The sequence below is a fragment of the Zonotrichia leucophrys genome, chromosome 7 (assembly GCF_028769735.1).
Source record: "Zonotrichia leucophrys gambelii isolate GWCS_2022_RI chromosome 7, RI_Zleu_2.0, whole genome shotgun sequence".
NCBI classification, from domain to species: domain Eukaryota; kingdom Metazoa; phylum Chordata; class Aves; order Passeriformes; family Passerellidae; genus Zonotrichia; species Zonotrichia leucophrys.
The window spans coordinates 971,350-983,711 of NC_088177.1; the positions used below are offsets into that span (position 1 = coordinate 971,350).

General features: G+C 49.9%; 1 protein-coding gene across 6 annotated transcripts in view; it reads right to left on the minus strand.

Annotated features, from left to right (window-relative positions):
• Window positions 1–12,362, minus strand: part of GALNT13 (polypeptide N-acetylgalactosaminyltransferase 13) — a 61,378-nt gene that overhangs the window by 35,700 nt on the left and 13,316 nt on the right. For all 6 annotated transcript variants that reach the window (XM_064718990.1, XM_064718995.1, XM_064718993.1 and 3 more), the window contains 3 exons: window positions 7,553–7,719; window positions 4,777–4,984; window positions 2,949–3,119 (listed from right to left, as the gene is read on the minus strand). In XM_064718990.1, the coding sequence (XP_064575060.1) occupies window positions 2,949–3,119; window positions 4,777–4,984; window positions 7,553–7,719 (546 nt within the window). The remainder of the gene's footprint in view (window positions 1–2,948; window positions 3,120–4,776; window positions 4,985–7,552; window positions 7,720–12,362) is intronic.

Genomic DNA, 12,362 nt, shown 5'->3' on the forward strand with positions numbered 1-12,362 from the left:
GCTCTGACAGGCAGGGCCTGCTGGCTTTTCCTGGGAATAAACCCCAAATCCTGGGAATAAACCCCAAATCCTGGGAATAAACCCCAAATCCACCCTTCCCCAATATTCCAGCCTGGCCAGGACAATCAGGGACAGAAATGGGAATTTTGAAAGCAATTTTGGAAGGTTTTTCCTGCCCTTCCATCCCTCCCTTGCCTGGACTGATCCCTGAGCTGCCCCCTCCTCCACCTGCAGGCTTGGAATTCTTCCCCTTTCCCACATTTCAATCCATTCCATCCACTCAGGAACCATTTTTGGTCTCTTTTGGAATTTTGCAGGAAGCCCCAGCAGCTGTTGGAGCTGAGCAAACATCCCATGGCCAGGAATTTATTCCATTTGTTCCCTTTTCAGCTCCATTTGCAATTTTGGAAGAGGTTTTGTTCCACTCTGTGATTCCAGCAATTAAATGGAAGAGGTCAGGACACACTCTCGGATCATTTTTCCCTCAGGGTGCTCCGTTATCAATCCCATTTTCCAAGCAATAAACCAGGAATTTAAGTGCAAATCACTGGGGTTCAAAGCTCAAAAGTGCTCAAAAATCCTTTAGAATATCTGCCCTAAATTCCAAAAAAAAAAAAGGGCATTTAAATCCCAAAAAACAGGAATAAAATGCATTTGCAGCAAATTAACAGAGGGAGCTGAACAGGCAGAAATCTTTGGAATTCCTGAACATTGGGAAGAGGATGGGATGGGGTAAAGTGCAAATCACTGGGGTACAAAACTCTATAATGGTCAAAATCCATTGGAATATCTGCCATAAATTCCAAAAAAATGGGAATAAAAATCTGTTTGCAGCAAATTAACAGAGGGAGCTGAACAGGCAGGAATCTTTGGAATTCCTGAACCTTTGGAAGAGGATGGGATGGGGTTAAGTGCAAATCACTGGGGTTCAAAGCTCGATAACGCTCAGAAATCCTTTGGAATATTTGCCTTAAATCCCAAAAAAAACCCAGGAATAAAAATCCATTAACAGCAAAGTAACAAAGGGAGATCTACAGGCAGAAATCTTGGGAATTCCTGAACCTTTGGAAGAGGATGGGATGGGGTTAAGTGCAAATCAAAGCTCAAAAATGCTCAGAAATACTTGGGAATATCTGCCTTAATTTGCCGCAAACAGATTTTTATTCCCATTTTTTCAGAATTTAACAGAGGGAACTGAACAAGCAGGAATCTTTGGAATTCCTGAACATTTGGAAAAGGACAGGATGGGGTAAAGTGCAAATCACTGGGGTACAAAACTCTATAATGGTCAAAATCCATTGGAATATCTGCCATAAATTCCAAAAAAATGGGAATAAAAATCTGTTTGCAGCAAATTAACAGAGGGAGCTGAGCAGGCAGGAATCTTTGGAATTCCTGGACGTTGGGAAGAGGATGGCATGGGAGTAAGTGCAAATCAAAGCTCAAAAATGCTCAGAAATCCTTTGGAATATCTGCCTTAAATTCCAAAAAAAATGGGAATAAAAATCTGTTTGCAGCAAATTAACAGAGGGAGCTGAGCAGGCAGGAATCTTTGGAATTCCTGAACCTTTGGAAGTGGAAGGGGACAGGATCAGGTTAAGTGCAAATCAATGAGGTTCAAAGCTCAAAAATGCTCAGAAATCCTTTGGAATATTTGCCTTAAATCCCAAAAAAAACCAGGAATAAAAATCCATTAACAGCAAAGTAACAAAGGGAGATCTACAGGCAGAAACCTTGGGAATTCCTGAACATTGGAAGAGGATGGGATGGGGTTAAGTGCAAATCACTGGGGTTCAAAGCTCGATAATGCTCAGAAATCCATTGGAATATCTGCCTTAAATTCCAAAAAAAATGGGAATAAAAATCTGTTTGCAGCAAATTAACAGAGGGAGCTGAACAGGCAGGAATCTTTGGAATTCCTGAACCTTTGGAAGAGGAAGAGGATGGGATGGGGTTAAGTGCAAATCACTGGGGTTCAAAGCTCAAAAATGCTCAGAAATCCTTTGGAATATTTGCCTTAAATCCCAAAAAAAACCCAGGAATAAAAATCCATTAACAGCAAAGTAACAAAGGGAGATCTACAGGCAGAAACCTTGGGAATTCCTGAACATTGGGAAGAGGATGGCATAGGAATAAGTGCAAATCAAAGCTCAAAAATGCTCAGAAATACTTGGGAATATCTGCCTTAATTTGCCGCAAACAGATTTTTATTCCCATTTTTTCAGAATTTAACAGAGGGAACAGAACAAGCAGGAATCTTTGGAATTCCTGAACATTTGGAAGAGGATGGGATGGGGTTAAGTGCAAATCACTGGGGTACAAAACTCTATAATGGTCAAAATCCATTGGAATATCTGCCATAAATTCCAAAAAAAATGGGAATAAAAATCTGTTTGCAGCAAATTAACAGAGGGAGCTGAACAGGCAGGAATCTTTGGAATTCCTGAACATTGGGAAGAGGATGGGATGGGGTTAAGTGCAAATCACTGGGGTTCAAAGCTCGATAATGCTCAGAAATCCATTGGAACATCTGCCTTAAATTCCAAAAAAATGGGAATAAAAATCTGTTTGCAGCAAATTAACAGAGGGAGCTGAGCAGGCAGGAATCCTTGGAATTCCTGAACCTTTGGAAGAGGATGGGATGGGGTTAAGTGCAAATCACTGGGCTTCAAAGCTCGATAACGCTCAAAATCCTTTGGAATATCTGCTGGGACTAAAAATCTGTTTGCAGCAAATTACCAGAGGGAGCTGAACAGGCAGGAATCCTTGGAATTCCTCCATCTTTGGACCCCCTAAATCTTTGGAATCCTTTGGAATCCACTGGAAGAGGACGGGATGGGGTTGGCCCGAGCTTGGGGCAGCGAGGACACGCCGGGCTCTCCCTGCCTGTGATCCTGCAGTGGAATTTTGGGATCTGGGGGGATTTTTGGGAGAAAAGCAGCACTGACCTGACGGGCAGGGTCCTGTCGCCCTTCCTGCGCTCCATCTCCCTCTGGGGCACGGGGTACCAGCGGAAATTCAGCTTCCAGTTGAAGCCCCCGTAGGTCATGTCCGAGCCCGCCATGTACTCGAAGGTGTCGTCGCTGATCACGTCGATGATGGGACACACCACGGTTTTCCTGGGGGAAAAACAATGGGAATTTGGGGTTATGGGGGTGTTGGGGCAGGGAGGGAGGGAAGGGGGAGAAAGGGGAAAGAGAGGGGAGAAAAAGGGGGTATAAAATGGGGGAGAAGGGGAAAAGAGGGAAGGAAAAGGTGGAAGAGGGGGAGGAATGGGAGGAAAAGAAAAAGGGGGGAGAAAAAAGGGGGGAGAAAAAAGGGGGGAGAAAAAAGGGGGGAGAAAAAAGGGGGAGAAAAAAGGGGGGAGAAAAAAGGGGGGAGAAAAAAGGGGGGAGAAAAAAGGGGGGAGAAAAAAGGGGGGAGAAAAAAGGGGGGAAGAAAAAAGGGGGGAGAAAAAGGGGGGAGAAAAAAGGGGGGAGAAAAAAGGGGAAAAAAAGGGGGGAGAAAAAAGGGGGGAGAAAAAAGGGGGGAGAAAAATGAGGGAGAGGGGAAAAAAGAGAAGGGGAAAAAGAGAAGGAAGGGGAAAAAGAGAAGGAAGGGGAAAAAGAGAAGGAAGGGGAAAAAGAGAAGGAAGGGGAAAAAGAGAAGGGAAAAAGAGAAGGAAGGGGAAAAAGAGAAGGAAGGGGAAAAAGAGAAGGGGAAAAAAAGAGAAGGGGAAAAAAAGAGAAGGGGAAAAAAAGAGAAGGGAAAAAAAGAGAAGGGAAAAAAGAGAAGGGAAAAAAAGAGAAGGGGAAAAAAAGAGAAGGGGAAAAAAAGAGAAGGGGAAAAAAAGAGAAGGGGAAAAAAAGAGAAGGGGAAAAAAAGAGAAGGGGAAAAGAGAAGGGAAAGGGGGAGGAATGGGGGAAAAGGGGGAGAAAAGAAGGAAAAGAGGGAGAAAAAGGGGGAACTAAAATGAGGGAGAAGGGGAAAAGAGGGAAAAAAGGGGGAAAATAGGAGGGAAAAAGAGAAGGAAAAAGGTGGGAAAGAGGGAGGAATGGGAGGAAAAGGTGGGGGAAGAAAAGAAGAAAAAGGGGAAGAAAAAGGGGGGAAATAAACTGAGGCAGAAAGGGAAAAGAGGGGGGGAAGAGGAAGGGAGAGGAAGAAGGAGGGAAAAGAAAGGGGGAAAATAGGAGGGGAAAAAGAGGGAAAGGGTAAGAAAAGAGGGAAAGGAGAGGGAAAACAGAGTAAAGGTAGGGGAGGGAGGGAAAAAAGGGGGGAAAGGGAAAACAAGGAAGAAAAAGGAAGAAGGGGAAAGGGAGGAAAGGGGGAAAAGGAAAAGGAGAATAATGCAGAAAATCAAGGGCAAGAGGGAAATGAAGGGAAAGAAGGAAGCGGAAAAAGGGGGGAAAGCAGGGGAAGAAGGAAAAAAGGAGGGAAGAGGGGAGAAAAAGAGGGGAGAAGGAAAAAAAAATGGGGAAAAGGGTGAAAAAAAGGGAAAAGAAGAAAAGAGAAGGAATAAAAAGGGTGCAAATTTCCTTGAGTTCAGGGGGCCAGAGAGAGAAGTTTTTCCTGGTAAAAAACAGGGAGAAAGCTTCCTTTGAATGGGAGAGATCCAGACCTTGGGAAAGCTGCTCCCACATTTATTCAGGAATGAGATTCTGATTCAAACAGCAGCGAATTCAGAAAATATTCAACGTTATCTTCACTCCAGCTCAGCGAATCCTTGAAATTCCCATTGTTGAGCAGCAGGGAAGGGCCTGGAGCAGATCCCTGCCTCTGGAGCCGGGAATTGCTCACCTGTCCTCCTTGATCCTGGCCAGCAGGGGCTCCAGCCAGCCCAGGGTGCACTCACAATGGGCATCCAGGAACGTGAGCACCTGGCCCTTGGCAGCCGCTGCCCCCCGGAGCCGGGCCCGGATCAGCCCCGACCTCTGCTCCATCCGCAGGATCCGCACGGGCACCTCCAGCTTCCTCACGTAGTTCTCCAGGGAGGCCTTCAAAAACTCTGCCAGAATTGGGCGGAACAGAAGGAAAATGGGATTTTTTTTTTAGGGAGGTTTTATTCCAAGGTGGTCACAGAACCTCCCTGCTTGGAGCATCTCCTGGGGATGGGCTTTGAGGTCCCTTCCAAGCCCTTTGATTCCAGGATAATATCTCAGAAATTTTAAATAAAGCACAATCAGGTCCTTGGAATGAACCAGCAACCACATAATAAAGACACTTTGGGCAATTTGCTGCCGGTTCAATTAAAAAAAAAAAAAAAGAATTTTTTTTGATTGATTTCCCCATTGGAGCTCACAGAACCTCCCTGCTTGGAGCATCTCCTGGGGATGGGCTTTAAGGGCCCTTCCAAGCCCTTTGATTCCAGGATAATATCTCAGGAATTTTAAAGAAAGCACAATCAGGTCCATGGAATGAACCAGCAACCACATAATAAAGACACTTTGAGCAATTTGCTGCCGGTTCAATTAAAAAGAAAAAAAGAATTTTTTTGATTGATTTCCCCATTGGAGCTCACAGAACCTCCCTGCTTGGAGCATCTCCTGGGGATGGGCTTTAAGGGCCCTTCCAAGCCAAAGCATGCCCTGATTCCAGGATAATATCTCAGGAATTTTAAATAAAGCACAATCAGGTCCTTGGAATGAACCAGCAACCACATAATAAAGATACTTTGGGCAATTTGCTGCCAGTTCAATTAAAAAAAAAAAAAAAAGAATTTTTTTGATTGATTTCCCTATTGGAGCTCACAGAACCTCCCCACTTGGGCATCTCCTGGGGATGGGCTTTAAGGTCCCTTCCAAGCCAAAGCATGCCCTGATTCCAGGATAATATCTCAGAAATTTTAAATAAAGCACAATCAGGTCCTTGGAATGAACCAGCAACCACATAATAAAGACACTTTGGGCAATTTGCTGCCGGTTCAATTAAAAAAAAAAAAAATAATTTTTTTGATTGATTTCCCCATTAGAGCTCTTTGCATGCTTTTAGGAAAAATGGGAATTACTTGGTTCAAATCCTCCTCCACCTTCTGGCACAGGGAATTATTAAGCCACTTAATGAGCAGGGAAATTCAGAGAGTAATTAGGGTTCAATTAATGCTCCATGGGGCAGAACTGAAGGATGGAGTGGCTGCAGGGTTGAGTTTGCCATCAGCACCCATTGGGCTGCTCCAGGATCCTTTCTCATCCCATTGACTCCATTTAAGGAACTCGATGGGATTCCTTTTCCGGGGAGTCCCAGTTCCACAGGCAGAGTTTGCTTTTTAAAGTCTGGGGTCAAAACAGGAATGAAAAGGCAAAAAAAAAAGTGAAGAATGAAGGAAATTAAGCACAAAGAGGAGCAATAAAGGCAGAGTTGGAATGAGATGGTCCCTTCCAAGCCAAACCATTCTGGGATTCTATGGACATTATTTAGTGGGGATATTCAGGAAATGGAATAACATGGAATGAGGAGGGTGGAGAGACAGGAAGGAAAGGATTGACCTTTCCAGGAACATCAAATTAACTGAGCTGGATCTGATCCAGGGCCTGGAGGGGCTCCAGGAGAGCTGAGAGGGGCTGGGGACAGGGATGGAGGGACAGGAGCCAGGGAATGGCTCCCAGTGCCAGAGGGCAGGGATGGGTGGGACATTGGGAATTCCTGGCTGGGATGGCATTCCCAGAGCAGCCGTGGCAGTGCCCAAGGCCAGGTTGGACAACTGGGATGGTGGGAGGTGTCCCTGCCATGGTGAGGGGCTGGATTAGGTGCCCTTTAAAGGTCTCCTCCAAGCCAAACCATCCTGGATTCCACGAATTTTTCCACCCCTCAGACCCCCTTCCAGGAGAGCTGAGAGGACTGGGACAGGATGGAGGGACAGGAGCAGGGAATGGCTCCCGTGCCAGGGCAGGATGGATGGACATGGAATTGTTGGGAACGGGATTCTGGCTGGGAGGGGGGCAGCCGCACAGAGAAGCTCTGGAGCGAGTCCTGAGGAGCACGGAGAAGCTCAAGCATGGAGATTCTCTCTGGGGACAAATGCAGCAATAATTGTTCCAAATTCTTCTTACCCTCCTGCTTTCCCCATGGTGCCTCCAATCCTGATGCTGGACAGAGCAGCAATGGAATTGTGGATGAGTGGGAGGAAGCTCCAGCAGAGCTCAGAGCCTGGCAGGCCTGAAGGGGCTCAGGGATGATGAGGTGGGGACAGGGATGGAGGGACAGGAGCCAGGGAATGGCTCCCAGTGCCAGAGGGCAGGGATGGATGGGACACTGGGAATTGGGAATTCCTGGCTGGGATGGCATTCCCAGAGCAGCCGTGGCAGTGCCCAACTGGGCATCCCAGCCCATCCCATTCGTGGCATCCCAACTGGGATGGTGGGAGGTGTCCCTGCCATGGTGAGGGGCTGCATTAGGTGCCCTTTAAAGGTCTCCTCCAAGCCAAACCATCCCGGATTCCACGAATTTTTTCCACCCCCCTCCAGAACCCACCGCTGCCGGGATGAGCAGGGTGGGACCCCCACTCTGAGCCGTCCCTGAGGGGCAGGAGGAGGGGCTGGGATGGGCTGTGGGACGGGGAGGGCAGCGGCAGCCCCACCTCTCTCGCTGGCATCGTCCACCAGCAGGATCTCGGCCAGCAGGCGCGGCGGGGAGCGCTCCAGCACGCTGTGGATGGTCCTGAGCAGCGTGCTCCACGCCTCGTTGTGGAACACGATCACCACGCTGGTGTTGGGCAGCTCCTCCGGGTACACCTTGCTCTTGCACCTGCCCAAAACACCCAGCCAACAGGGAAAGGGGTCAGGCCGCAGCTGGGACAGCCTGCAGGGGATCCGGGCCTTCCCGGCATGGAAAAGGGGTTTGGGAGGCACCAGGGCACTGCTGCCACTCCCAGGGAATGATGGGGGCAAAATCCCAGAGACTGGAATCCCAGTGGCTCTGAGGCAGGATGGAAAAGGGCCCTGGAAGCAGCCATTGCACCCCTTCAAGGGGCAGCTTCCAGATCCAGGTGGTTCAAAACTATAGGAAAATTAAGCAGGCAAAGTGGAGGTCCAGAGACTGGAATCCCAGTGGCTCTGAGGCAGGATGGAAAAGGGCCCTGGAAGCAGACGTGGTACTGATCCAAGGGGGAGCTTCCATATCCCTGTGGTACAAAATTATAGGAATTAATTAAAGGGGCAAAGTGGAGATGCAGAGATTGGAATTCCAGTGGCTCAGAGGCAGAAAACGGCCCTGGAAGCAGCCATGGCTCTGCTCCAATGGGGAGGGTTTCACATCCAGGTGGTACAAAATTATAGGAATTAATTAAATGAGCAAAGTGGAGATCCAAAGACTTGAATTCCAACTTCTCCGAGGCAGGATGGAAAAGGGGCCTGGAAGCAGCCATGGCACCTCTTCAAGGGGCAGCTTCCACATCCAGGTGGTTCAAAATTATAGAAATAAATTAAGCAGGTAAAGGGGAGATCCAGAGACTGGAATTCCAACTGCTCTGAGGCCGAGGCAGGATGGAAAAGTGCCCTGGAAGCAGCCACGGCTCTGCTCCAAGAGGAACCTGCCACATTTCAAGCTGATGGGATGAATTAAGAAACAAACTGGAGACCCAGAAATTGGCGTTCCAGCTGTTCTGAGCATGGCACAAGCTGGAGAAGGGGCTCATCCCACTCTCCCATTCCTGACATTCCCAGCAGGGACCAGGCTCCACCGCAGGGATCCGATTCCAGCCCTGAGCTGTTTAACCAGGAATTCCAGGTACAGCCATTCCCAGGTGGATCTGGCTCCAGGGAGGTCTGGAGCAACTGGAATGGCCTGGGATGAGCTGCCAAGGAAAGGCAGAGATGATCCAGTGTGGGATCTCAGCACCTCAGGACTGAGGTGTCACCGAGAGCACCCTTAGGGGGCTCGGGAGTCCTGGAATGTTCCAGAAGTGTCTGGTGGCTGCACTTTGATCCTACACAGGAGACGACACCTGTATGAGGACAGGAGGGTTTCACCGGGGTGAATGGTGAAGGGATCAGTTAATTAGAGGGTGAAACACAGGGTTTAGGATTTCTGTACAGGGGGGTTTAGAGAAGTAAGATGGAGGAATTGGGGCGTGTCCTGTCCTTCTTCTTCTTCTTCTTCTTCTTCTCCTCCATCTTCTGTGGTGATGGTGGCACTTTGGGATTGGTCATTACTAAAAGTGCACCCGGCAATAAGAATAAAGGTATTGGGGAAAAATGATAAATATTGTCACGTAACATGGGTATAAAGATAGGTGACCGCCCGGAGGGCAGGGAGTGTGCTCATGGCTGGCTGCTGAGCAGAGCTCTGTCGGGCCGAGAGAAAATCTTTTAGATAAACAATTAATAAACACCGAGACCGAGAAAAGAACTGAAGCCTCTTCTCGTCCTTTGATACGCGGCTGCCCCAAGGCCACCCCGGGCCTTTCCAGGCCATCCAAACAGCCGAAAACCGGACAACCCAGGACTGATCCACCAGGAATGCTGAAACCCTGCCTGCCTTCCCAAAGTTCCCACTCAAGGACAAACCCTGCCAGCTGAACCAAGCACCATTCCATTGTTGAGGGTATTTCTGGGAAAACCAGCCATGTGGGGCACCTGCACATCCTTTAAAAATGGGAAACAGCCATGGATTTTCAAAGTTAATCCATGCACACCAAAGCCTTCAAATCCCCCTCCCAAACCCCATTTCCAGAGGTCTGTGGTAAAAGTGGGATCCCAGATTCCCTGCAGATTCTCTAAGAGATGATCCCATGGGAAGGAGGTGAGGGCCCTTCCAAGGCAGCCTGAAAATTCACCCTTGGAAAAAAAATCCCTGCAAAATAACCCTGAGTATATCTGGGATTTTAACCAAACTGTTCCAGCATTTCCTGCAATTCCAAGCCCCTTGAAACCTGGGATAAAAGAAATAAAAAATCCCCTTTGGAACAATTTTCCTTAAATAAAATCTGTTTTCTCCTCCATCCAGGGATGTCTTGGGGGCCCCTCCGAGGCTGCCAGGGAGGAAAATCTGTTTTCCATGATTTTCACACTAATTAAGGAGCTGACAGCTCCTCTTTTCCAATTATATCTCCCATGCAAACGGCTGCTCCAAAGGCAGCTGCAGCCCACGTGGAAAACACGGGGTGGAGAACAAGGACTGTGCTTCTGCAAGGGAAACGTTCACATGTTCTCAGGATAAAGGAGAGCTGCAACAATCCCAGGGCGTCCACGCCCATGGAAAACATTCCAGGGATATTCCACGGAGTGACAGGAATGCCATCACTCACCCATGGGATCAGGGATGGGGTGGGATGGAAGGACCTGAAATCCCAGTCCTGCAATGGGCAGGGACCCTTCCCTCTGTCCCAGCTGCTCCAGCCTGGCCTTGGGCACTGCCAGGGATCCGGGGCAGCCTCAGCTTTGCTGGAATGTTCTGCCAGCATCTCCCCACTCTCTGAGGATGGAATTTTTTATCCACCACAACTGAGAGCTGGAAAAACCTCCAATCCAACAGGTCCTGGTGCAGAACAAATGCATCAAGTGTGGCTATCCCAAAATAAACCAGTTTTCCCTCCCCTAAGGGCTGAATTTCAGGAATAACAATCAAAACCCAATCAAGAATTCCTGCCCTGAAACATGGATCTGAGGGAAGGATTTTCCCAATTAAAAGGAGTTTTCCCACACATCCATTGCCACTGCTCCACCCCAAGCCCTTTGCCCCACCCAGGATCACATCCCAGTGTTTTTTCCTTTGGAGAATCCCCACAAAACTCCAGCTCCATGTTTAACCCTGGCAGCTGTTCCAGAAATCCCAATGTTTCTGCTCAGCCCTGGATGTTCCCAAGCCCTGAACACACCCAGGAGCCAATTCCAGCTGCAATCTCCAGGAGAAAATCCAATTAGGATGCTCCAGCAATCCATGGCATGGCACTTGCAGCCTCACTCATCCAGAAAAGATTGAGGATGGATTTCTTCCCTCGCTGGAGAAAATCCTTGGGAATGAAATGAGGCATTTCCCTGGTGAGTTAAGCTGGGTTTAAGGTCTATCAATAGCTCCTAATTAGAGCTGGCTCTGATTGAAATCTCCAGCTTGGCCATTTCCAACAGGACACTGGAAATCCAGGGACATTCCCTGACAGAAAACCCAGGATGGAAAGGGAACGAAATGAAATTCTGTGTGTGAGATCCCACGGATCAGCTGGAATTAAACCATCAGTCCCAGGGCAGGGATGCAAGGGGAGCCAGTCCTGCTTGGATACAGCAACGGGATGGGGAATTCCTGGGGTCCTGAGGAGAAATCCCATTCCCACAGAATCCCACTGAGCCTGGAGCCAGGCTGGCAGAGCTGGGAATGTTCCCCTGGAGAAGGGAAGGATCCAGCAGAGCTCAGAGCCCCTGGCAGGGCCTGAAGGGGCTCCAGGAGAGCTGAGAGGGGCTGGGGACAGGGATGGAGGGACAGGAGCCAGGGAATGGCTCCCAGTGCCAGAGGGCAGGGATGGGTGGGACATTGGGAATTGGGAATTCCTGGCTGGGCTGGGATTGCCAGAGCAGCCCCTGGATCCCTGGCAGTGCCCAGGCCAGGCTGGAGCAGCCTGGGATGGTGGGAGGTGTCCCTGCCACAGCAGGGCCGGGATGGATGGGATTTCTGTCTCCATCCCATCCCAATCCCCATGATTCCCAGGATGGGATTCAAGCCCTCAGCCCATCTCAATCCCTGGCATTCCTGGGATGGGATTTCAGCCCCCAGCCCCTCATTCCCAGGCTGAGTCCCAGCCTCCATTCCCAGCCCAGGCTGGGGTCCCAGCCCCCATTCCCAGCTCAGTCTGGGGTCCCAGCCCCCATTCCCAGCCCAGGCTGGGGCTCCAGCCCCATTCCCAGCCCAGTCTGGGGTCCCAGCCCCCATTCCCAGCTCAGTCTGGGGTCCCAGCCCCCATTCCCAGCCCAGTCTGGGGTCCCAGCCCCCATTCCCAGCCCAGTCTGGGATCCCAGCCCCGGTGCCAGCCCAGGATGGGGTCCCAGCCCCATTCCCAACCCAGGATGGGTCCCAGCCCCATTCCCAACCCAGGATGGGTTCCAGCCCCCATTCCCAGCTCAGTCTGGGGTCCCAGCCCCCATTCCCAGCTCAGTCTGGGGTCCCAGCCCCCATTCCCAACCCAGGATGGGGTCCCAGCCCCCATTCCCAACCCAGGATGGGGTCCCAGCCCCCATTCCCAGCTCAGTCTGGGGTCCCAGCCCCATTCCCAGCTCAGTCTGGGGTCCCAGCCCCCATTCCCAACCCAGGATGGGGTACAAGCCCCCACTCCCCCCCAGGATGGGGTCCCAGCCCCCATTCCCAGCTCAGTCTGGGGTCCCAGCCCCCATTCCCAGCTCAGTCTGGGGTCCCAGCCCCCATTTCCAGTCCAGGATGGGGTCCCAGCCCCCATTCCCAGC